Raw genomic sequence first — 25,895 nt, 5'->3', positions numbered from 1 at the left:
TTCCCTCATGGATAGCCCCAAAGAACCCACAGAACGTCAAGCTGGGCAAGGCTTTGAATCCACTCAACCACACAAATTTTGAAGCAGAGCCCAATTAGAATGCTTTTTATGTTGGAAAGGAGCTTGGAGATTGTCTTATTCAACCCCAACCCTTGCATCCTCTCCTAGCTCCCCTACCCCACTCCATCAAACATTACAAATGAGGAAGAGGTAAAGAAGGGAGACAGGTTTGCAGCTGGCCCTAGAGAATGGCTGCTCCTGGACCGTTTGTCTGCATCAGCGCCAGGTCATCTCAAAGCCCTTATGGTATGTCTCCAGGTGGAGGCAAGCCAAGGGATCACACAGGATCAAAGCTGAAACCATGCTCAAGCCCACTCTAGAACTGGAGTTTCTAATGCTGGCGATTCAGCTATTGCCTTAGCTCCCAGACAAGCCTTCATGCTTCTAGTCTGCGGCCCAAATTAGCCAAACTCACCATTACCACTCCCTGAGCTTTGCATCTTAGCCCGAGCAGCTGGAAACAGGAACCAGAAGGCCTGGTATGGGTCCCCGCTCTGTCTTCTTGCTGGCTATGGGACCTCAGGCAAGTCACTGCCTATTTCTCCTGGAGAAGAGGCATGATGCAGCTTACCTGCTTTCTTCATTAGGCCTGGAAGGGTCTGAGTGCTCACAGACGGGCACATGCTTCTTGCGTTAGCTGGGCATGAGATGGGGGCTCTTGTTGCTATTTGACTCAAGCTGGCTCAAAATAAGTGACAGGGCAGGACTCAGTAAAAAAGGCCTGGACACCTCTCCCCGCTGCTCGTAGCTGTGGCTGCAGGCCGTGTCTCCCGGGACCAGCCTACCCACCATCCAGCACCTCCAGGGCAATCTGGCCAGGGGAGCACAGCTGCTCAGTGGCAAACACCTCACGACAGTGCATAGTTAAAAATCAAGGAAGCGATACAATAATCCCAGGCACAGGACATCTGAGCCATAAATACATTATTTTAAGGATATACTTTTTTTTTCTTCAATTAGAAATGAGTTTATAATCCTGATTCTATTCACAAGTGACAATTTCATCATCACACACTACGGACAAGAGATGGTATGGTGAACGCAGCTGCAAATCTACGAGAGGAAGTCGGTCGGGCAGCGGGGGCGGGGGCACTGACCCAGCACTTCAGGCTCACCCAGGATGACCCGTGGGAAGCAAGGACACTAATGTGGCAGTGGAACACCAACACCATGGGAACTCACAGACAGAAGCAGCTTTGTGCAATGTAAACATCGATTCGGTTTTTTTTTAAAAGGACAGCAGTTTCAAGTCTCTCTCACGTGTGTTCTCTCTCACACGCGCGCACTTTCTCCTTCTCTTATACTTAATTCTTTTTAAAACGTAAACATAGTGGAAGGGCCTGTCTGAGGTATTGAGGTATTCCTCGAAGGTTAAGGCTGTTATCAATGCAGGCTCTGTTGGGCCTCCTTCAGTAAGCTGTCAAAATCCATGGCTTCATACTTGCTTTTCGCGGACGCTGGAAGGGCCTCTTCTGGATTGCAATCTGGGGGTCAGGGAGAGGCGGAGAGTGAGTGCCTCACACAGGCCAGAGGACCAGCAGAGCTTCCACTAAGGGTGGGCCCCGGGAGTGATGTGGTTCAGAGCATCAGAGAGCAAAGATAAGTCCACTGCCACCTGCTGCGACATTTCTCTCAGGGCCTCATTAGTCCTCTTTGTAGAGCAAGGGGAGTCAAACTAGAGCTCCCCAGAACTGCTTTCCAGCTATGACATCCCGGAGTCCCAACAGCTTCTCGCCCATTAGTAACCTATTGCCAATCACGTAAGGGAAGGCTGGCAAAACTGGAATTCCTAGTGGGGTGTGGCGGCACATGCTTGTAATCTCAGTACTTGGGATGCTGAGATGGGAGGATCGCAGGTTCGAGGACAGTCTCAGCAAGTAGTGAGATTCTCATTAATTTAGCAAGACCCTGTTTCCAAATAAAAACAAAATAGGGCTGAGGATGTAGAGGTAGAATGCCCCCGGGTTCAATACCCAGTACCACACACACAAAAAGAAAAACAAAACAAAACAAATTAACTGAAATTCCTATCTTGTATAGATAGGGAAACTGAGTCCCATGAGTGGACATGGAGCCAGGAAGAGCTCCACCTGTCCCGGGCCCCACCTAGGTCTCCTGATACTCAAGCCTGAGGCCACCTACAAATAATTCTTTGCTACATTGTACTTTGTCCTTCTCCAACTTGTCCCCAAATGGCCAGGACATGAGGACAGTTTTGTTATACTATGGCTCATTTGTGGACAAAGCTGTTGCCTCATTGGGGTCACCGGGGAATGTCCCTTCCTGGCCCTGTGAGGTCCCAGAGTCAGGACAGCAGTGTCCCATCATCAGCTGTGAACAAGGCAGAACCTCCCAAGGGCCACGGGAGGTGTCACAGGACAGGACAAGCTTGAGTGGCTGCAGCATTGAACCAATAGGCACATCGGGGCTCGGGATCTTTCTAGATGTGGCTGGGTACTCACCATAGTCAGTGTATCTGGGCCAGCAGAAGGGCCGGAGCCCCCCATAGCTGAGCTGGAAGGAGGGCTCGTCGCACTTCCTCAGGGTGGCACCGTTCCTCAGGGAGAGGGCTGCGTGCTCAGAACACCGGTAGGTGATGACGCCGTGCTTCTTGCCTCTGCGGGAGAGGACAAGGGGACAGTGTTCTAGGCAAGCCTGGTGGATGCAGCCAGACTGTCCATTCTGAGAGGAGCAGCACAGAGTTACAACAATGCGGTACCCATGTCACACGGCCCCCAATCAGAGATGGTGACATTGGCTAGGCTGACTTCTGCCAGGTGATATTATGAGCAGGTGATTGCTAAATGCCTGCAGGTGCTGGACCCCATGCCTCACCAGGAAGAAACAGACTTTGGGGGTTCAGAATCTACCCAAAGGCAAGTAGCAAGTAGGGATTGAAACCCAGGCTCCCTGACGTGAGAAAGCCCATGCTCCTAACACTGCCCCTCCCTGCATTCCCAGCTCCTTGCTTTCGCCATGTGTGCTCCCCACCTGCATTACCGCGCCATTCCTGGCACTCTTCTGAGCCAGACTTGTCTGCCACTGCCACGGCTGCTAACCTAGCCTTCTCCTCCCCCGACGTTGCTGGTGTTCTGTATACATCTGTCCTTCGTCTGCCTGCTCAGCATCCTCTCCCCTTCCTTTACAGATAGCACTCAGGGTCAACCAGGGTCCAGGTGTCAGAATAAATCAAATGACACGTGGCCCTCCTTGGACACCTTCATTTATTCAAGAATGAGCCTACACCAGGCATGGTAACACATGCCTGTAATCCCAGTACCTGGGAAGCTGAGGCAGGATGATCTCACATTTGATGATAGTTTCATCAACTTAGCAAGACACTGTCTCAAAAAAAAAAAAAAAATAGAACTGTAGGTGTAGCTCAGAAATAGAATGCTACTGGTTTCAATCCCCAGTACCAATAAAATAAAATTAAAACAAAAGGATGAGCCTGCCACCCGAAGCCAACTCCTAAAGGGTTCATCCTAGGTCTTTTCTGGAACTGTGAAGGTGACTCCTGCCACCCCTGGGGTCTCTAAGCTGGAAAGGTGAGCTTAGACATGCAGGCAGCTGCTTTGCAACCAAGAGGAAAGCCTGCCTAAGAAGGACGCGAGGCGAGGGGGATCCTGAGCCATCTCTACCTTGACATTTCAGTTCCACATACAAGAAGACAGAAGCCTAGTTGATGTATCATTTTGCTATACAAACTCTCAGGGGCTGAGACAAAGGGTCACTCCTGACTGCTTAGCACAGGTTTACAACAGTGGGTACTAATACACATTTCCTGATACTTCTCTAAACACAGAAAAGTTGGAATTCTCCCGTCTCTTTAAATGTCTGAAACTTGTGGTATGTCCAAGACTACTTTCTATTCTGAAAACATTACAGATTCTTGGCGGGGGGTGTTGGGGGATACTGGGGATTGAACCCAGGGGCATTCTACCTCTGAGTTATACAGTCTCCGCCCTATTTTTATTTTGGAACAGTGTCTCACTAAGTTTTTGAGGTTGGCTATAAACCTGCAATTCTCCTGTCTCAGCCTTCCCAGTACTGAGATTACAGGTGTGTGTCAACATGTCTGGCTTTTCAGATCTTTAATAAGTCCAATTTTGTAATAACTCTCTTTTAAAAATGTGGCAAGAGTCAGGTGCGGTGGTACACACCTATATTTATGGTACTTGGGAGGCTGAGACAGGGAGGATTGCAGGCTGCAGCCAGTCGGAGGAACTTAGTGAGGCCCCGTTTCAAAATAAAAAATAAAATAGGAGCTGGTTGTGGTGGCGCACGTTTGTAATCCCAGCATTCGGGAGGCTGAAACCAGAGGATTGCGGTTTGCAGACAACCTCAGCTACTTAGTGAGGCCCTCTGCAACTTAGTGAGACCCTGTTTCAAAATAAAGAATAAAAAATATGGCAGGGGGTATAGCTTGGAGGTCGAATGCCCTTGGGTTCCATCCCCAGATCTGCAAAAAAAAAAAAAAAAAAAGGAATGGATATGTATCAAAGGCTCCTGAGTTCAATTCCCACTAAAACACACACGCACACGCGAGCACACACACACACACACACACACACACACACACACACACAAAATTAACATGAAATTTAACATCTTTATCATTTTTATCCCCCTCCCAGTATTGGCAATTGAACCCAGAGCCTTGTGTAAGCTAATGATCTACCACTGCGCTACATCTTTAGCCCCAGTGTGTGTGTGTGTGTGTGTGTGTGTGTGTGTGTGTGTGTGTGTGTTGTACTGGAGATTGAGTCCAGGGCCATTCTATCTCTGAGTTACACCCCCATCCTTAGTCCCATTTTGTGTGTGTGTGTGTGTGTGTGTGTGTGTGTGTGTGTGTGTGGTACTGGGGATTGAGTCAAAGGGAGTTCTCCCTCTGACTTACACCTTTGTTCTTTTTAATTTTTATTTCAAAACAGGGTCTTGCTAAAATACTATGAGCTGGCTTTGCACCTGTGGTCCTCCTGCCTCAGCCTGCAAGTATAGGGGTTATGGGCATGCACCTCGGGCCCAGCAATGCTAGACTAACCTTTACTGGCTTTAACTGTACAACTGAGTTGTGTTAGCATATTCTCATCACTGAACCACGGATCTCCAGACACTTCATCTTACACAACCAGAACCCTACAGCTATTAAACGAATACCTCCCTTCCTCTACCACATCTCTGGTAACCATCATTCTACTTCCTTTCTCTATGAATTTGACCACTTTTGATACATTGTGTATGTGGAATCATACAGTATTTGTCTTTTTGTGACTAGTTTATTCTTAGCATGATATCTTTAATGATGTCCAAATATTTATTTATGTCATGGCATATATCAGAATTTTCTTTTTTTCTTGGCATTGTATAATCTTCTATTGTATGTATACAGCACATCTTACCTATCTATCCATCCATCAATAGAGGTTTGGGTTGTCTCTGCTGTTGTTTGGCAACAGCATGGCTGTTGTTATACTATGGCTCCACTACTGGCCATTGTGAATAATGTTGTTATGAACATGGGTGAGCCAGTATGCCTGTGGGATTCTATTTTCAATTCTTTTGTTTTTAAACACTGGGAACTGAACTCAGAGGCATTCTACTTCTGAGAATGTTTTATTTTTTATTTTGAAACAGTCTCACCAAGTTGTGGAGGATCTCATGAGGTTGCTGAGGCTGGTCACAAACCTGCAATCCTCCTGCCTCAACCTCCCAAGCACTGGGATTACAACTATGTGCCACCACGCCTGGCTCTATTTTCTGTTCTTTTGGAATATACACCCATAAGTAGAATTACCAGAACATATGGTATATGTATACATTTTTCTTTCTTTCTTTTTGGTACTGGGGATTGAACCCACGAGCATTCTACCTCTGAGGTATACTCTCAGCCCTTTTATATTTTTATTTTTTGTTTCTGGGTATTGGGAATTATACACAGGAGCACTCTACCTCTGAGCTATACTCTCAAGCCCTTTTATTTTTTAATTTTGAAACAGGGGCTTGCTAAGTTGCTGAGGGACTTGTCCAGTTGCTGCGGCTGGCCTCAAACCTACGACTCTCCTGTCTTAGCCTCCCAAGTACCGCGATTACAGGCGATTACAGGCATGCACCAGCGCACCCGGCCTGTGTTTAATGATTTAGGAGCGGCCATGCTTTCCATATCAGTTGCACCACTTTACATTTTCACCAGCATAACTCAAGGTCCCAGTTCCTCCACATTCCCCTCAGCACTCATTTTCTGGGTTCTTGATAGAAATTATCCTATTGGGTATAAAGTGTATAATGACTATTACACGAGAAACTATTTTCTTGCAGAAGCTTTTGTTATTATTAAATAACAATTTAAAAGCCCTAATAATGTAGTTTGCAGGTGTAAAGGGAGATAGCTTAGGAATACTTCCAAACTAATAAAAGTTTTGACATCTCAAATGTACATTCCTAGGCAACCTGTTCTTTTGCAGGTCCCCTGACAGATTAATCAGTGGCTCCCAGAAAAGCAAGGAAAAGCCAGGGCTGCCCAGCAGGATGGAGGCCCAGGATGGGCTGCTGCAGGGGGCGGGAAGGAAGTGAGCAGCCTGGAGACGTGGCGCAGAGGTCCCGGGGTAAGCATGTCTTCCAGCTGCCCAAGCCTACCTGCTGTACCACAGTATCTCCAAGCAAACGCCCTGAAGCAGAGGCGGGCTCCAGTTTTAACTGGAGGAGCTGCTCAGTTAAAACGTGTTTGAGCTCCCCCAGGAAGGAGAACAACAGGAAGACTAAAAGTCGGCCGGGCGTGGTGGTGCCTGCCTGTAATCCCAGTATTTGGGAAGCTGAGATAGGAGGGCTGCAGGTTTGAGGCCAGCTTCGGCAACTTAGTGAGACCCTTAGCAACTTAGTGAGACCCTGTTTCAAAATAAAAAATAAATAGGGCTGGGGTATAGCTCAGAGGTAAAACAATGATCCATTCCCAGTACCCCCCCAGACCCCCCCCACAAGAATAAGAATGCTTATGTTAAGGGAGTGCTGAAAGTTTAAGTAATGGACAGTGCGGAGCCTGGCCTGCGGTCACCCAGCAGCCATGTCTGTTGCCACTCTTGGTTGCATGACTCAGGTCCTGCTCCTGGGCCTGGCTGTCCAGGTCTTGACTGTGGATTCCATCACATCTGTTCCACAGATCTTCTCGGGCATCTTTCATGCACCAGGCCCTAGATGGGGACCTGTGTCTGCCCCGGCTCCACTTACCTCTTACTCCTCGTCAGCACCTGGCACTCAACAATCTCGCCAAACACCTCGAAGCGCTTCTTCAGCTCCCAGGAGCTCATGTCCCTGGAAAGATTTCGAATGTACACCACACGACCTTCGCCCTGCTCAAGAAGGAGACAGACAGGGACCTGTCATCGCTCCCGCGGAGTCCTCATCCCTGTCCAGACCTGGCTGAGCAGCGGGAGTCACAGAAAGGACAATGACAACCTCCATTCTGAGAACCTGCCCTTGTTGGAGCAGGGCCGCCGAGTGCTGGGGGAAGTGGCCCCTAAAGAAAGCAAGTGCTTACAGGAGGGGACTGAGCTGCCCTGGAGGGGCCTGTCCTGCGCTCTACCTGCAAGTTAGTAGAGTAGCTCCTGCGCTTGCATTTTGAGTCTGAGTGGGGAGGTGCTGGGGAAGAACCTCAAGTTGCTGAGGAAGCACTGGGAGCCAGGTTGTGGGCTCAGCGTGGAAGGAAGGAGAGGCCTTGAGACAGGTGGCATCGGGGCTACGGAGCCACAGTTACCTTTGGTTTCCCAGGGCCAGGTATCTGAAGCCACAGCATAACACTGACAGAGAGAATCCCTCTGGGAGAACCCAGAGCTATGTAGGTGGGCGCCCAGAGGGAGCTGATTGGGGGAGCCAGGCTGCGGCCTCCTTCCCAGTCGGATTTATAATTTCATCCAGTTGAAGACACTCTTGGACACTGTGCTTTCATGGGCAAGACCAACAGTGTGTTTTTCAAACTCACTGTATTTCTTTGGGAACAGGCTACAGCCAGAGGTGCTCCAGCCACCCCACCTGTGACCACAGAGGGCAAGGAAGAAAACTCAGGCCCAGGTTCCACACAGGACAGCATCCATGGTCACAGGAACTACATGCATCACGCCATGACATATCTGGGTTCATCTCAATAGAGAAAGACCTTCTTTCAGTCTCCTGGCAGCCTCTTGAGTTCACAAAGCCCCTTTCTGCCCCATCCCAAACACTGTCCCTGCATTTTCCTGGTGACCCTTTTTCATGCCCTTTAGGATGAGCTCTGCCCACACCTCTCCCCAACCACCTATGTAAATACACCCGACCAGGACTGTACATTCCAGACATGTTAGTCAAAATGTTATTACTTTCACAGTGCTATCCAAGTCCTTAGTGCCATTGTTTGTGCTTTATTTACAAGCTTACTGTCTTCTCTCCCTTCTCTCCCAACCATGGGAGTGGGGACCTCCTCTATCCTGTCCTTTGTTATTGTCTAAAGCCTAGGGTTATGCTAGGCTGGCCAAACTGCTGAGCAGTCACACCCGGCCTCCAGGGGATGCTCTGTGTTCGGCGTGGAGTGAGGTGCCTGCGTGCAGACAGCCGCACACCCTGGGGCACACCTCCCTTCCGATCACCTCGGCTCCCTGAAGCACGGCATTCAGTGGATGCTGTTCTTTCTCTTATGCTTCTGTCCTGCTTTCCCTCCCTCTTCTCTAGGGAGGTGACCTGGCTGGCTGCCCCAGCTCCCCACTGCAGGTTCCTGAGAGGTGTTCTCTGTGGGTAGCTTTGCAAGGACCCCACAAAGCTAGGGTCCCTGAGGAAGCACAAGGCCCAATTAATTCCCTTGTCTACAGAGAGGTAAACTGAGGCTCAGGGAAGCAGGTGACCTGCCCAAGGTTACATCGAGGGCGGTGGCAGGGTAGCTTGTGAGCTGGCGGCCTGGCTTTGCTCCCCTTCTCCTCTGCCTACCCTCTTGGCCCTCCCAAGATCCCCAGGCTGAGATCTAAACTACCAAGTGCAAAATTCATGGCTAGTGTGTTGGCTAACTGTAACTGGTCGTCACCTTTGATGGCCTTTGGTGACCCTGGCGATTTTCTTTTCTTTTTTTTTGGTGGTACTGGGGTTCCTTCTACCCCTGGGCTACACTCCCAGACCTATGTTTTATATTATTTTTATTTGAAAACAGGGTCTCTTAAGCCAGCGAGGCTGACTTCAAACCTGCGCAATCCTCTTGTCTCCACCTCCAAGCGTGGGGATTATAAGCCTGCGCCACCACGCCGGGCCAGCCTGACAATTTTCAAATGAGAGATATAATTGTATTCTCTAGGCCACAGTCCCTTATTCACTAGGCAGGAGCTAAAGGCTGAGGGGCTCAGAACTCTGACATCCCTGCTCACCCCATTCACTTCAGCCCCAGGGCCCCAGATCACTTACAATGGCCTTTTCCCGCCGCTTCCTGGTATGCCGGACACTTGGGGTTCCATCTGAACAGGGCCCTCTGCTTTCACATCTGTCAGTGAACAAGCAAAGCAGAGGCATTCACTTTGGAGAGGGAGTGAGGAGGAAGGGGCAGACCTGCTCTGGGAGGCAAGGGCTTGCTTGTGGAGGGCAGAGGGCTCAATTTCCCTGGCAATGACAGCCCAAGGTGGTGTGGTCTCCACACTGGGACACGTGCCTTCTGCTGACAAACAGGCCTAGATGCCTGGGAACCATCAAGTTGCTAATTATGACCCAACCCTCTGGGCCTTGCCTTTCTCTACCATTAAGGGTAGAAAAGGCCCCAAACAAAACAACAACACAAAACCAACTGTGAGGCTGTTTCTCCATTTTTCCAGAAGAAAAACCTGAGGCTCAAGTTCAAGGTGGGATCTGCCTAACGCTAGAGTGGGGGGAAGTCAGAGCCAGAAGCAGGTCTTCTGGCTTTAGAACCGCTCAGCCAGGAATAGCCAGGAACAGCCTCTGCCCTTCCCAGCTCCAGGAGTCTGGCCAGGCTCAGAGGCTTGTCATCCTGCAGCGCTCCAGCGGGCTCCCCGTTGCCATACGCAGCAGCCTGCCTGCCCTGTGTGCATACCATCCTCAGTCTTCCAGTCTTTGCAATACACAGCACAGGATAAAAACGCAGGGTCCAGCCAAACCCAGGGTTTAAATCCTAGCCCCACCTGCTCCCTGCTGAGTGACCTTGGGCCAGTTCCATAAGTCCACTCAGTTTTCTTTCTTTCTTTCTTTCTTTCTTTCTTTCTTTCCTTTCCTTCCTTCCTTCCTTCCTTCCTTCCTTCTTTTTGGTACTGAGGATGGAACCCAGGGGCATTCTACATCTGAGCTACACCCCCAGCCCTATTTTTGATTCTTTATTTTGAAACAGGGTCTCACTGAGTTGCAAAGGGCCTCACTAAGTTGTAGCTGAGGCTGCCAGAGAACTGAGATCCTCCTGTCTCAGCCTCCCGAATGCTGGGATTACACCTACAAAATAGGTAACATATTAAGCCACATTCACCTCCTTCTTGGCCATTTGTGAGGATTACACCAGAAAATGCACATAAATACTTGGCTCAGGTATTACTGAATAGCTACTTGCTCGGTTTTTCTATTTAATTTCCCTGGGCCTCAGCTTCCTTATTTGTAAAATGGGAATAAGAAGCAGATGCATCTTCCAAGTGCAATGGTGAGGCTCCGACAGGGGACAGGAGGAGGAGTGACACGCAGACTTTCAAGTGCCCTAGAAAAACAGGGTCATCACTCATTTGCAACAGAATGGGTTGACCTTCCCTGTCTGAAGGGCTGAGAGGGACTGGAAAACACTGTGGAGTTCAGCTATTAAACCAGCCTCAGCATGCTATCGATGGAGGCTTAGGAGAGGCAAAGAAAATGGGTCTGGAAGAGGCTGAATACCAGTTTACCAGGATATACAGGTACTCAGTCCTGCTGGACAGTTAAGCAGAGACCAAGATATCCACTTGTTCTTCCGAGCGAGCAGAAAAGGCCAGGTCTGCACCTGGCCCCAAAGCAAGACAAGGAGAGACCATGAAGGTTCTAGTGAGGGTCTCAACTCCTGAGAAGCAAGCCTGAAAGTGCGGCCTGCTCCAATCAGACACGGTGAGGCCGGGGAGCTCCCGCTCTGGCCCTGGAGCAGGCTTCAACATCAGAACTTTGGAAATTTTCCAAGTAAACCTTCGCCAACGAGGCTGCTTCGTGTGGAAAGCAAGTTTAACTCACAGCAAAGCGAGGCTAACACTGAACCCTGACCATGGTTCAAGGGCTGCAAGGCAAGCGCTACCCTTGGAAGAACAAAACACAGCCAGAAAGAGGCTCAGAGAGGCCTGCCAGAAGATGGCCGACTGACGGCCCCTGGCTCGTCACGGAGAGAGGCTAGTTAGAGAAATTGCTGCTGATCGTTTCCATTATTTACGGCTTAACATTGGTTTGTGGGGAGACCATGAGCCCCCCCCCAAACTGATGTTTATGCACAGCTGAATGGTAAGAGGGGCCTTTGCTTTCACAGAATGTTCAGCTAAGAGCCCTTAGTACAGATATGCAAATATAAAGCTGAATTCTTCTAAGGAAAGGTACTTCTATAGGACCTGAATTCTGGTCTCAGAGTACGGTGCTGTGGCACCGTCACCATCACCGGGAAACTTGTTAGAAATGCAACTTATCTAAGCTTACGGAATCAGACACTGGACGCCCTTCCTCCAGCAGCTCCTTGACCAGCAGTTCAGGTGATTCTGCAGCTCTGCTCTGGGCCCAAGGGCACCATCTAGTGGCCACTCAGACACAGGGCTGGGAGCTGCACCCACCCCCCAGCCACCTCCAGGTCCAGGATGAATCAAGTCCTGCTGTGATCAGAGAAGCAACCAGTTCCCCCAAGTCTGCCAAGCCCTGGCGCTTTCTGCCTAGCTTCCCAGCTGGCTTTTGGACTGGCTCCTTCTCTCTTCTGGTTCAGTGCGCAAAGATAGCATGAGTAAACAGGCTCATGCTGCAAGCTTCCTCCCCTGGGCTCTTGGGGGGCGGCCTGCGGCTGGAAGTCACGAAGCGCCACACAATTCGTCAGGACCAAGAAATGAGAATAAATGTCACCACCGCTTTAATCCAGACATTTTTTTAGAACACAGACTAGAATTATGCTAATCCTTCTTTTACATGCTAACCTCAGCTAAGTTTTAAGCTAACTGTGTGGGTCTGTATTTGCATAAAAATCTATCTAATTGACAGAACATAAAAAAGCAGAAACCAGAGAATCGGGAGCAAGTTCATTGAAAGGCATGACCATAAAGGCCAGGAAGTGGGTTTTCCTTGTTCCCCCAAGGCCAGGAGGTTTGGAAAACTCTGGACTGCCACACACCAGGTCCTGCTTGCCCGCACTCACTGAAGGAGTGTCTCTCAGAGCCTCCACCAGGACACGGTAGCCCCAGGCTTGAAGCCGTTTTCCTAGGGCTTCCCACGCCCCTGGCATCTCGGAGATGGATGGGAATCTTTAGCTGTCCACCCCCCTCCTCTGGCCACCCAAGCAAACCTGAGGTTCCTTCTGGTGGCTGGTGACCAGGAGCGGCAGGATGAGGAACCAGAGCTCGAGCGGCTGCGAGAACAGAGCTGCCGACTGGTTTTGCTGGGCGGGCTCTGGTAGGGGCAGTGGTCAGAGCAAGGGGGGCTGACCCCTGAGTTCTCTTCGTCGTCATCCTCTTCCAATCTCTCTTCTTCTTCCTCCTCCAGGAGGAAGCTGCTCTCACCGCTGCTGCTGCTGCTGTCCTCAAAGACGGTGTCATATTCTGGGCTCTTGCACGAGGCCAGGTCTTCGTCCTCCAGGGCGCTCTCCAGCAGCCCAAAGTGCTTGGTGAGGCTGGCGCGGATCTCATGGTCTCTCAGCTGCACGCTGTCCTTGGGCGGGGTGCCGGCATCACAGCTATGGTCTTCCTCCCTCCCAGGAGCCTGCGGCTCAGCCCCTGAGGAGGCACCTTGCTGGGGACAGTTCTCAACGTGGACCCTGGATGGCTCCCAGGACCTCAGCACCTTCCTCTGCAGGGCACCCTCTGGCCTGAGCACCTGGCAGTAGTCGTGGTCTCCAAAGGAACAGGAGAAGGGGCGCTTCTGGCCAGCCTGGGAGGCCGGCTGGGCTGTGGCGTGCCGCAGGTGGGACAGGAGCTCACTGCGCTCTGGGTGCTTCTTGGGCAGCTTGTGGGCAGCACCTGGGGCGGCTGGGAGCTGGAGAGCCTCCGGGGAGGGGAGGCTGGGAGCTATGTCTTGGCCCAGGCTGTGCTTGATGTCCGGCTTGAAGGGGTCCTCCTCTGCAGGCTTATATGGGGGTGTGGTGGGTGGGGTGAGTCCTGCCCAGGCAAGAAGAGAAGCATGTGAGGTAACGGCAGAGCTCTTCTCCAAGAGCCACTAAGACCTGAATTTGGGATGGCAAGGAAGTGGCTGCAGGCCTCCACTCCCCCAACGGATGGGTAGCAGGCATCACCAACCGATCGCCGTCCTGATGCTTCAATTCTTTGGAGTTGGCATGCGAGGAGCTGCATTTACTACCCACTCTATGGATGAGTAACAGCAGCTGACGCCTCCAGGACATCAGACAGCTCTTCCTGTTCTATCATATCCCATCATTCAAAGAGCTCTCCCAGTACGGAAAGGGACAGACACCACGGATAAAGCTGCCCACCTGGATTCGACCATAATGCTCTTGGTGCTCTGTGCCTGACCTTTGCCTTAATTCTCCCCAGTGCATCACAGGAACTTGCAAATACGCCATGTCTCCTTGTATGGAGCTCCTGAAGTCTGCACAGGGTGAAGACTGGGTGGCCAGTGTCTCCAATACACCCTGTACCTCTGCTCTGCTATACCTTTTCCCGAGTCTGCTACCAGGCACACTCTTCCCCTGTGTCTTTCCAATATCTGTTCATCCTTTGAGTCCAGCTTACACACTTCAGGTGCTGCGTGCCCTGCAGTCTGCCCAGACCACACTCCTGCCCGCCCCTGACCCTCTTCTGCTCCCCCAACTCCTGCTCATACTTTGAAATGAGTGCCCATCAAACAGCGCTCATCAGGGTGTGAGTCTGTCCCCCAGGAGACTCTGGGCTCCTCTGGGGAAGAAATGCCTTTCAGTAATGTTAAGAGGGATTTTAGCCAGGTGTGGTAACACATGCTTGCAATTCCAGTACTTGGGAAGCTGAGACAGGAGGATAACAGGTTCACAGCTAGTTTTAGCAACTTAGTAAGGCTTTCTGCAAATTAGTGAGACCCTAGTTCCAAATAAAAAATAAAATAGAGCTGTGAGTGTAACTTAGAGGTAGAATGCCCCTGAACTCAATCCCCAGTACTACAAGAGGAGGAGGAGGAGGAGGAGGAGGAGGAGGAGGAGGAGGAGAAGATTTCTTAGGGGGATTACATGGGTTGATTCCTTTCTAGGGAGAGAGGGTCAACATTCTCTTAGTCTAGGGGTAGGTGTAAGGCTTGAATGATAAAAAGCTCAAACAAATCTTGCAAAGAAGGAAATTTCAGATGATGAATAGGATTATTCCATAGTGTAATTACTTATAAGCAGCTGTTGCACAGTGATCTTGAAAAATGCCTTCACAAATAGTGTAGGCACATTTCACACCACCATTGACACATCATCAGTTAGTTATGAAGCCTTGTTTGCATTAGGTTGGAAGAGTTGAAGTGGGATCATATTACTAATCCAGATGTCAGTGAAGTGTCAGTAGGGCTCCTGTTAGTGGCCAAGGACTTGAGTTAATTATATGATTAAGTGTGGGTTTAATCCAGGTGTGAAGCACACCTGTGATCTCATTACCTGGGAGGGTGAGATAGGAGGATGGCAGGTTTGAGGACAGTCTCCTTAGCAACTTAGTGCAGCCTTCAGTAACTTAGTGAGACCATGTTTCAAAAGAAAAAATAAAATAGGGCTGGAGATGTAGCTCAAAAAATGGCCCTGAGTTCAATCCCCAGTAAAAAAATAAAAAAATAAAAAAAAGCATAGGTTTTGTGGGTCATTAGGTGTGAGTGTTAAGTATAGGCTTACTAAAAGGAAAAATACGTAGGCTTAAATTAGGGCAACAGCAAATTCTAGGATTTGGGGTAAGAGAATAATAAATGTGATTATGGTATAGGAGGGCCAATTGATGTTAGGACCAGTGTTCTCCAGGGAGGTACGTGAGTAGGTGTCCTGCTATAATTAATATTGGCTGTTGGTTGAACTGTTAATGCTAGAAGTTGAATAAACAGACTGATGATTTCAGTAACCACTAATAATGGCATTAGTGGGACAGGGGTTCCTTGGGGCAAAGAGTGGGCTAGGAATGCTTCAGTTTTACAACAAAAGCCAGTAATTATGCCCCTGCTCATAGGCAAGTAGCTATATCTCGGCTTATTGATAGTTGGATAGTAGAAATGAATGCATGTGGTAGAAGTCCTCGTAATTCTGTTCTTCCAATAAATATAATTAGTGAGATTAATAGTAAAGATCACGTTCACCACATGTGCTGATCACTGGCAGCAGAACGGCTGGCCCAATGCCCTGACCCACCTCCTTACAACACCGTGCTGTATAGCTCAGTGCCCAGCGCAGCCCGCGGGGTGGAGACAGAGGGCTCGCTGGGGAGCTGAGAGCATGGGGGATGCACCCCACTCACCTGCTGTGCCACAGAGCTCCACTGTCAAAGTCTGCTCAAAGCTCTTCTTGCCAAAAGGAGGGTCGCTGGTGGGGGCAGGGAGGACAGAAAGAAAAGACCAGTGAGTGTAGACACCTACTGCCGCCAGCATCCCAGGGGGCACGGGGACACGGCGGCAGACCCTGGTTCTGCTGCCATGGAAACAGGGCCTGGGGAGGATTTGTTAGGGGACCTGACTTTCAGAGGAATTCAAGTTGTCCAGTTTGTATGAGACACAAGCAAGGTTCCTTTGAGGGGACAAAGTTGTCAGCCTCTTGACTATACAGATGGGACAATTGAGGTCCAGAGGGGGCACAGAACTTGCCCCAAGTAATGGGGCACTCCTGGCTTCTCCACGTAGAGAAGAGAACCTCATATGGGTCCTGGAGAGGGCAGTTCGTGAAATGGCCTCTTTCTCTGTCTTGCTCTGGGCTGCAGAGGCCAGCTCCCAAGGTAAACTCTCTTCTGAGGATCCCAACTCCTGGGGGCCTCAGATGGTAACCAGGGAAGCAGTTGGGGCCAGGGCTGGCTCTGCGGCTAATGAACCCCTCCACAACACACAAATCCAACACAGCAAAACCTCACATAGTAATATACCAATAATTTCTAAAAATCTACCTTTGTGACAAGGCCAGCATGAGGCACCTGGGAGAGTCTGAAAAGAAGACAAAAAAGAAAAATAAGATTCCCTAACATAGTATTATGAGGAGATGTTTTCTCTCCAGAGACCTTAAACTTCGAGGGGTACCGAGCGCAGATACACTCTGGGCAAGGTGACCCAGACACTTTGGCCACTTTTAAGGAACAACTTATATCCACCTTGTGTCCTGACGTCTCAGCAAGGGGATCTGAACTTTGCAGAAAAGAGCAGAGGGGTATGAGGGTAGACCCGTCTGGCCAGAGTGTAGTACAGTGGCCAAGAGCTCTGACTCCCCGCCCCACAGATGTGGGTTCTGGATGGAGTCCTGCGTAGGGCCCACCACGAAACAGCTTTGAGCTTCCGTTTTGTGTCTTAAATTGGAGATGACTGCAGTGCCTAGCATGTGGGTTTCTTGTGAGGAGTCAGAGGGGGATGATCTGTGTTTAACCTTGGACCAGTGCCCTGCTGGCACAGAAAGTACACAATAGACGACTATCATTATCAGCAGCACTATCACCTGCATTTCAAAGTCACCGTCATTATGGAGCTGAACTTACAGACTCATATCTGTCACCTCCTCCCCAGTGTCTTCTTGAGGGCCTCTACCACGATCTGTAATTATCTTCCTTTTCTGTTTACTTTTCATTGCCTTTCCTCTCACTGACACACAAGCCCCATGAAAACAGGCATCTGGCTCCTTGTTCATGAAGCAGTGCCTCATGCCTCATGATGAAAAACTCAAGAGTTGTGCTGGTGTTTTCCTGAAGACCGGCCCCAATGGCTCATTGTTAAGGGAAGTGGGAAGAAAGGTGGCAAAGGGACCTGCCCGCCCTCGCGCAGCACCTGGGCTCAGGGGCTTGAACAGAGGGTGTCTGGCTCCCAGTGCAGTGAGGCATGCTACCCCACCCCTGCCCTCTCTTGCAGACCACCACCTCTGACTACCTCTGGCAGGGAGCTGCAGGCAGCTGGGGTCCTCGTCTGTGTCCCCACACCCACTCTCACAGGGACTCTCCAAGGCAGGAATCTGGGATCCCCGCAGGAGCTGCTGGTCTCGGCCACTGTCCTCGTCCACCGGGCTGCCCAGCTCCCCTTGTGTGTCATAGGCCTTGGGGGCCAGACACAGTGGGGGCAGAGCACCTTGGGGCTCCGAGGGGACCAGCAACTCATCAGTGAATGTCAGCCAGGGGCCCAGCTCAGGGTTCAGTCTCCGCGAGCGCCGCACGGGGCACACGGAGCTCTCCAGCTTCTTCCCCAGCCTGGTCCATGGCAGGCTTCGGCCCGGCCTCTTCCTGCCCCACTCCTCCTCTTCCTCCTCTTCTTCTTCCTCTTTTTCTTCTTCCTCCTCCTCCTCTTCCTCTTCCTCCTCCTCCTCTTCCTCTTCCTGCTGCAGCCTGGTGGACCGGCTGGCACCCCCCCTCACCTCCAGGCGTAGTGGGCGCAGGCTTGGTCTGGGCCCGGTGCTCTTGGGTGAAGCTGCGATCCTCACCTCCTCTGCCGGGGAAGGGTGGGCGGGGGTGGCCTGGCTGTCCTTGGGAGGCCTGGGCCTCGGCCGTGGTGTGAGGGAGGCATAGACCGGTGTGGACAGGCGGTAGGGCTTGCTGACATCGCAGGAGATATCTTGAGCCAGAAGTTCCCTCAAGATGGAGAACTCTGCCCAGGAGTCTTTGGAGGGGTGCCGGGGCCGGGCTCGGGGCTGCCTGGTGGGGCTGCTGCAGGGCTGGGGGGTTGGCTCCGGGGCTTGTGGGGGCAGCTTCCTCTGGGGGAGGCAGTAGGTATGCATGTAATGAATGAGCTGCACCATCGCCCGTGCGTCTTCCTGGGGAATCTGGGTGCTGGGGCTGGCTCCACCCGGGGCCGGGGCGTCTCGGGGAGAGGCTGGAGCCGGCTGGGGGCTCAGGTAGTCCTCCCTCGGCTCCTCATTCTTCTTGGGAAGGAGCTGGGGACTCGGGGGTCGCGGCGGCTGCAGGCCCCTATTTGGGGAGTAGGCCTTCACCCGTGGGCAGGACGGCACAGAGGTGAGGTGCTTATGCAGTTCTGTACAGCTCCGGCTCTGAGACTGTAGTACGGGGGCCTTCTTGTCCTGGGTGCTGTCCGTCTAGAGAGGGAAAGAGGCCAGAGTGAGGAGGGAGGGGCACACCGCTCCTCCCTCTGCCCCAGCCTCGTGGCCACTGACCAACCCAAAGTGTCTCACCTGAATCATGGGGATAGCCAGGTTTACTTCACTTCAACCTCGGCCCCTGCTCAGAGCCTGGCACTGGCTGTGCTCAGTTGCTGAGGAATGAAGGAATTACCAGCCTCCTAACAGTTGGTCTCCTGGTGTGAAAACTGCAGACCCTTCCAGAAGCACTGCCAGCGGCCCTCTCTGCCCACCCCACGCCCCTGTTCCACACCCGTCAGTAACAGGAGCAAGAAGTTATTTGTTGGCTGCCTGGGTTTGGGCGTGGGAAGGATTCACTGTAAATGGGGCACCAGGGATCCTTCTGGGATGACGGGCATGTTCTAAAATTGGATTGTGGTCATGGCTCATGACTCTGTAAAGGTACTAAAAGTCATGGAATTGTACTTTAAAAAAAATGGCTTTTAGCCGGGCGTGGTGGCGCACACTTGTAATCCCTGCGCTTGGGAGACTGAGACAGGAGGATCACACAGGTTCCTAGTCAGCCTCGCTGGCTTGAGACCCTGTTTCCAAATAAATAAAAAATATAAAAAAGGTCTGGGAGTGTGGGCCGGAGGTAGAAGGGTTTCCAGGAACCCCAGTACCACCACCAAAAAAAAAAAAAAAAGGCTTTTAGCTGGGCTAAGTGATGCATCTGTATTCTCAAACAGTGGGGAGGCTGAGGCAGAAGGATCACTTGCACCCAGCAGTTCAAGACCAGTCTGGGCAACACGGTGAGACCCCAGCCCAAGAACCAAACAAAAGGTGGCTTTTTACAATGTGTAAGTGGCATTTCAAAACGGTTGTTCTAAAAAGAGAAAATTCATGGTAGAAGGGAAGTGCCTTGGGTGCGTATCTGAGGCCCTCTGTAATCTGGCCCCCACTGATATCTCTCAGGTCTTATCTGCCCCAAGTAACCATCCACTTCCCCTCCAGTGCCACATATCATGTTGCTGGGGGCCAACAACACTGCCGGGTGTCTCCCACTTCTCTGGGGAATCTCCTAGTCTCAGAGAGAGTAAAAAGTTGGGTGCAAAGGCTGCTATCCCTTGATGGAACAGGACAGGAGATGGCAACCTTTGCTTTAGGCCGTGAGCCAGGACAAAGTGGGAGGGAACTCAGGGACAGGCCCATCCCCCAAGGCTCAGCAAGCTGGTCCAGGGTGTGGAATCTGCACAAGCATCCCCTGGAGGAGTGTGCAGGGCTGGGCAGGCAGGGAGGAGCAGGAACCCGCCACTTAACCCCTCCTTGTTAGGCTTGGAAAATGGGGCCTGAGAAGGAAAGGGGATGTGCTTCAAAGCCACCCTTGGGGTTCAGAGCTCCAGAGTCTCCCACGGCCCCACAGAAAAGAATCCCAGAGCTTTACTGACGGCCACCTCTACAACCAGCGTGGATCCCGTTTCACTGTAACCTCACGAGATGAGGGGCCCGGCAGGCAGGACACACCTTCCTCCTCCTTCTCCCACCTGTGTTAGCGTCTAACAGCTGGAAGTGCAGAAAATGGCCCAAGCTCTTTCCAGAATCCCAAACGAGTCTGGGTGTCAAGAAGCAGAGCCCGGACACCACTCTACAGGCTGTGTGAGGAGCAATGGGCGCAGCTGTGGAGGACTGGACCTGCCTCCCAGACCCCTGAGAGGCCACCGGGGAGCCTGCAGACGCTGGACACGCACAGAATACCTTGACACAAGGCCGCTGACTCCGGGACCTGAGGCTGGCTTGGTGCCAGGCAGTCCCCTCCTTCTGGAGATCAGAGCTTGATGTCGGGGAGGATGTAGCCAGGAGGAGCTTCTGCAGCTAAGGAGAGGCAGAGGAGAAAGGCTGGGGGTGAGCTGTGATCAGAGACACAGATGAGCACACAGGTAGCCCTGAGTCTGCCCCAAGTGTGGGGATAGAACATCATGGCCTACAGTGAGACTCATAGTATCTCAAGTACAGAAAGGAGATTGATTAATGGTCCCAAACACAAGTACCCTACTAACAGGTAGGCCCTTTCCAGACTCAATAACCCAAGAGTAGAGCTGCAACTTTGAGAGACCCAAACAGGTCTTGGGTAACGCCTACCCATTCTGCTGTATTATCAGGATACTCTGTCTCATAGTACACACACACACACACACACACACACACACACACACACACACACACACTGGGAAGTTGGGCACCAAAATGGTTCTCTGGTGTGAGGTTCCAGCTGATTTCCATTTTGTTCATTCATACTATCTTACATAATTTGAACTAGTTTTTTCAAACAAGTAATACTTAGAAACGTTACACACACACACACACACACACACACACACACACACACGCTGCAAACTATAAAGGGTGGGCAATTAAAAGCAAGTCTCAGCCGGATACAGTGGTGCCAGCCTGTAATCCTAGTACTTGGAAGGCTGAGATCACAGGTTCAAAGATAGCCTTAGCAATTTAGTAAGACTTGTTGCAAAATTAAAAAAAAAAAAAAAAGGGCTGGGGGTGTAGCTTGCCCCTGGGTTCAATTCCCAGTACCAAAAAAAAAAGCAAATCTCCATCCTGCCCCAAGATTCCTTTCTCCCTCCCAGACACAACCGGCAGTAGCTATTTTCTTACTATCATAAGAGGCATTGGTCAAACAAGAATAAATACATGTTACCTCTAACCTACCTGGTGGCTTTTGTACATTAATGCTCTACTTTAGCTCATTAGGCCTTTTCTTCTTCCAGCTATTTTTTTCTATAAAAGTGGTTGAAACTCCTGTTTCTGTGCCCTTGGGCAGGTTCCAGGTTCACACTCATCTAAGCTGAGAGCAGAAGCTGAACACACCTGGCGTATCCACCCGGGATCCACCGTGACCAAGTGTGAGAACAAACGCCATGATTCCTAGGGTATGCACCCAGTGGGGAGCACGAGGCCACACATTCTCACCTGAGGTGCAGAAGAGTCCCACCACCTTCCTACACCCCAACTAACCCACGTGCTGTGATTCTCTGACCTTTGGTCTGGAGGAAAGAGACCTGGTTCTAGCCTAGCTCGGCCCAACTCAGTGAGACTGTGGGCAAGTCATGTCCTTCTCAGATGGCATAATAAGAGGCAGGGAGACAAAATGACTGGACCTGAACCTTTGTTTGACTCTCAGAATACAACAGAAGCTGCTGGATGGGAGGGAGGAAGAAGGAAATTCTCTAAAACATACAATGTACTTACACATATTGAAGTCAACCACTAAGCCAAGCAAGGGAAGGTGGGATGGGGAGGGAATGGGATGGGAATTGGGTAGGGGCTAAATGGGTGATGTGTACATGTATGTTCACACAAGTTTTTACCCCAATATGATGTATGACTATAATGCACCAAAAAAAAAAAAAAAAAAAAAAAAAAAAGCTGGTGACCTCAGGCAAAAGCCCAGAAATGTAGAGGATGTGGGTCCTTCCAAGTCCACAGGGGCTTCTCTGGAATCTCTGACAAGACCCAGGGTCTGGGTGACTTCTCAGGGCCTTTCTAAAATTGTAGGTATGCTGGGAGCCTAGACAGAGGGTCAGCTTCCTGGGAGCCTAGTGTGATACCTTAAACAGAGGCACTCAAGAAACAGAGTGAAGGGAGGGAAATAAACTTTGACCAGCAGGGGTCGCTCTTTCCTCTGGAAGGTTTGTTCCTTCTGCAGAATCTGGGTGCAGAAATGGCACTGAGAATTCTTGTTACTACTATTAAGGGCTGTGCCAGGAGTATGGGTGAGCTATTGTTTATGGGCAAGCCTGTGTGCCACTGTGCTAAGTGCTCCCCAAGTATTCCGTGCTTCTTTTCAGATGGGCACTAGTGCCCATACCCCATAGGCCAGGAGACTGAGTCAGAGAGGCTGTGGGGCAGGGCTGGGCTTCAAACTCAGGTGGTCTGACTCCAGTCTGTAAGGAAGCAGGACCCTATTATCAGGAGCCAAGATGTGAGAGTGGACATACTTTGTACCAGCACATAGTACGTGCTTACTAAATGTTTCCTACTTCTTTGGGGACCTTGAAGGCAGTGGAAGAAAAGCCAAAGGGCCCCAAGCATGAGTCAGAAGACCTGGGTTCTGCTGGCTGTGGCAGCACATGTCTGTAATCCCAGTATATGAGAGACTGAGACAGGAGGATTGCAGGTTGGAGACCAGCCTCAGTAATCTAGCGAGACTCTATTTCAAACAACAACTAAAGAACTGGGAAGCCAGGAGTGGGGGTGCATTTGTAATCTTAGTACTTGGGAGGCTGAGACAGGAAGATAGCAAGTCTGAGGACAGCCTCAGCAAGTAGGGAGACTCTCAGTAACTTAGCGAGACCTTGAAAATAAAAATATAATAGGGCTAAGGATATATCTCAGAGGTAGAATGACTCTGGGTTCAACCCCCAGTACCACCAAAAAAAAAAAAAAACAGGTTCTAGTTTTTGCTGGCATACCAGCTAGCTATGTGACCATGGGAGTGGCCCACCGTACCCCAAGCCTCAGTTTCCCTAGAGTTGGGCCTGCTGGTCACCCAGAGCCTCTCCAGCTCCAGCTCTCCAGGACCTAAGAACACTCCCAGGCTCTGATTTCCTAGCTGAGTCTCACCAGCCCTGAGGCTACAGATCTCAGGTGAGGGAGGAGACTGAGGCAGGCCACACCGAGCTGGGCTTTGGGCATTCTCAGCCAGAGTGCACGTGCTGCCTGCAGTACCTTGTGAGGTCCAGATCCTGGACTATCTGATCAGAGCTCACATCTTCTCCCCAGAAAGCGGTCCTTTCCACAGCAGAGTCCCACGTTCCACATGCACTCACACGGAAGGCATTTAACTTGTGCGGGTGGGAGTCTAAATTGGCATGACTTCTCTGGAGAATAATTTGAAAGGATCTGTCTAACCTGAAAAACCATAGACCCCAGGAATTCCATGTCTTAGGAATGTATCCATTTACATGGGGCAAAGGCCCGTAGGTGGAGAGTGACCACAGCATTGTCTGTGACAGTGAAGGGGGTGAAACCATATCAATAACTACCAGCAGTGGAGTGGTTAAACAGGTGATATATATCCTGACCCAGGAACACTACGCAGCCAACAAGAAGGCTCAGTTCCACACATCATTCGGAAGACTCTCCAAGATACACAGTAAGTGAGAAAGCAAGGTGCAGAATGGCGTGGTACACAGCCTCCCTTTTGTAGTGAAAAAAACAGGTGACAAGGAAAGTCACATAACAGATCAGTAACCATGGTTACCCCTGGGGAAGGAAAGCGCGACCGTGAGAGGGCTGAGGAGGTTTTGCTTTTAACTGTCCACATTTCCTGCTTGGATGTTTGCCGTGCGTATATAATCTTTAGGGAAATGTTTGCTTGTAATTTCAAGGATTTAACACATGCTGAAGGTCAGTCTTTGAAATCCCTACAGAATGTAGATGAAGCCCAGGACAACTGTCCAGGTGGGAAAGGTGAGGCCCGCCTCCAGGCCAGGCGCTCTGCCAGAGACCCTGCAGTTGGGGCATACCAGGTGTAGCAGGGACGGAGCTGATGGCTTTGCACCCCCACCCCACCCCACAGGCAGACACCCGATCCCAGGCTGCTAAAGCCTTAGCTGAGCATAGGTTCTCACCAGTGAGAGCTCGTCCACCTCCGAGGCTGGGGCCGGGGGGCTCTCCAGGGTGGGGCTGGGGGGTGCAGACAAGGGGCCGGGCGAAGCCGAGGTGCAGGATGACGCGTCTCCCCCGTCCAGGGCCGGGAAGGCGGCCAGCCCCACGTCATCTTCAGGGATGTCGTCCAGGGTCTTGGTGAGTGCCGCCAGCAGGGCCTCATGCTCACTGTCGATCTGAAGGCAGGTAGCACAGAGGGACTCAGCTGCCTGCAGAGTGGAACCTCTCCTGCCACCTGCTGGACCACCATTCACCTCCCGCCAAGCCATCCCCTCCCTGCACCCCATCAGATCTGCTCAGGATTCCTGGGATGGCAGATACAGGATTTCATGAGCTGGCAGCAGGTAGAAGGGCCTGCCCAGGCTCTAGTTCATTACTCTGCTGCCCATCTGTGTGGAACTGGAGCAGAAGGCTGACCACTTGGGTGACACCTGCCTCCTGCACCGAGCATTGGGGCTGCTCTACAGGATGGGAAGCAGTACCCCATTGCAGGCCCCAGCCCCTGGGACCCTGGGGCCAGACAGGATGTGGAGGCTGGAAGCTCTAAGGCTCAACTGTGACAATGATAACCAGAGCAGTAATAAAGCAGGAACCAGTTTTTCCTGTGGTAACCCAGGGCTCACTGTCCTCTCTCACACCGGAGGGCAGGAGGTGTGGTGGTCAGGAGCTCAGGCCCTGGAGCAGGGGTGAATCCCAGAGCCCATGCTAGCCAACTATGGGCCCCTCTCGCCTGTCAAATGGGGCAACAGACAGCACCTCCTCCATGTGGTTCTTGCTGAGGACTAGATGAGTTAGTTACTTTAAGGTAAGATGCTTAGAGAACAAGACCCTGGTGATGACTACTGAATCCCAGTGACAATGGCGATGGTGGTGTGGTGGTCACAATCCCTCTCTCCCCTCCCTCCCTACACACACCTGGCTTTGTGCTAGACACTGGCAATACTGCATGTCAAGACCCATACCTCCTGCCCTCCCAAAGCTCACTCCCCAACAGAGTGGAGCCAAACAAGAAAATAAGCAGGATCTTTTTGGAGAGTGAGAGAGGCTGGGGAAAAATAATAAAAGGATGTTGGAGTGGGGGATAAGACCCTGGTGAAGGCCACAGGCTCTTTAGGCTGGCCAAGGAAGCCTTCTGAGAGCAGCTGACAAACAGGCTCCAAAGAGACCAGCCAGGCAAAGGTTAAGGAAAGAAGACCTGGGTAGAAGGGGGGCTGGCCACCTCAGTAACCCGTGCAATGGGCCCTGGGAGGGCAGCATTGCTCGGCCAAGGAGACTGAGGCTCATGGGATTTCAGTAGCCTGTCAAGGGTCACCCAGCAAATACCAGGTAGGTCCTGGACCAAGTGCCCCACGCACAGATAAAACGCAGATAAACTTCCCTTTCTGCTGTGTCTGAGCTACAAGCAGTGAGCGTGGATCCCCAAGCCCAGCTCGCAGGCCAGAGGCGGGGCGCGGAGATCACGCTGGCTCTAGGCGAGGCACCAAGCCCCTGCTTCCCAGGCTTGTTAAGGCACATGCTGTCACATGATACCTCCCCAGCACGCTTTCCCATCCCCGGTCAGGCTGTTTATCCTTTCTCCAGGAAGTTCATCTGAAATACACATCTCGTGACGGCCTCTTGGCTGCACTGAATCTGTTCCAAGCTTTGCAGCCGGAGCAGCAGCTGAGTAGCTCAAAGGGGGGACATGGGCAGAGGAGAACAAACACGTTCATAATTTTTAGAACAGAGCTAAGAATAAAAGAAAGGCCAAAAGAAGATCTTGGTTGGGCCTGACCCAGGCTCTGACTCTAGCATGCGATGAGTTCCCTCAGCTGCC

At 51.3% G+C, this 25,895-nt stretch overlaps 1 protein-coding gene across 2 annotated transcripts in view; it reads right to left on the bottom strand.

Annotated features, from left to right (window-relative positions):
• Window positions 1-1,443: 1,443 nt before the first annotated feature.
• The window catches only part of PPARGC1B (PPARG coactivator 1 beta), a gene marked incomplete at both ends in the record, with an annotated part of 122,673 nt that continues 98,221 nt past the window's right edge, over window positions 1,444-25,895 (bottom strand). Inside the window, 10 exons of one of the 2 annotated variants that reach the window (XM_080698490.1) lie at window positions 1,444-1,544; window positions 2,523-2,677; window positions 7,285-7,406; window positions 9,475-9,550; window positions 12,551-13,358; window positions 15,663-15,727; window positions 16,299-16,335; window positions 17,263-18,415; window positions 20,153-20,269; window positions 24,043-24,255. In XM_080698490.1, coding sequence (XP_080554616.1) covers window positions 1,444-1,544; window positions 2,523-2,677; window positions 7,285-7,406; window positions 9,475-9,550; window positions 12,551-13,358; window positions 15,663-15,727; window positions 16,299-16,335; window positions 17,263-18,415; window positions 20,153-20,269; window positions 24,043-24,255 — 2,847 coding nt within the window. The remainder of the gene's footprint in view (window positions 1,545-2,522; window positions 2,678-7,284; window positions 7,407-9,474; window positions 9,551-12,550; window positions 13,359-15,662; window positions 15,728-16,298; window positions 16,336-17,262; window positions 18,416-20,152; window positions 20,270-24,042; window positions 24,256-25,895) is intronic. The other variant, XM_080698491.1, reaches the window with a different exon arrangement.

Source organism: Muscardinus avellanarius (assembly GCF_963383645.1).
Source record: "Muscardinus avellanarius genome assembly, chromosome: 7".
In the NCBI taxonomy this organism is placed as follows: domain Eukaryota; kingdom Metazoa; phylum Chordata; class Mammalia; order Rodentia; family Gliridae; genus Muscardinus; species Muscardinus avellanarius.
This window is presented reverse-complemented; position numbering and strand designations above follow the sequence as displayed.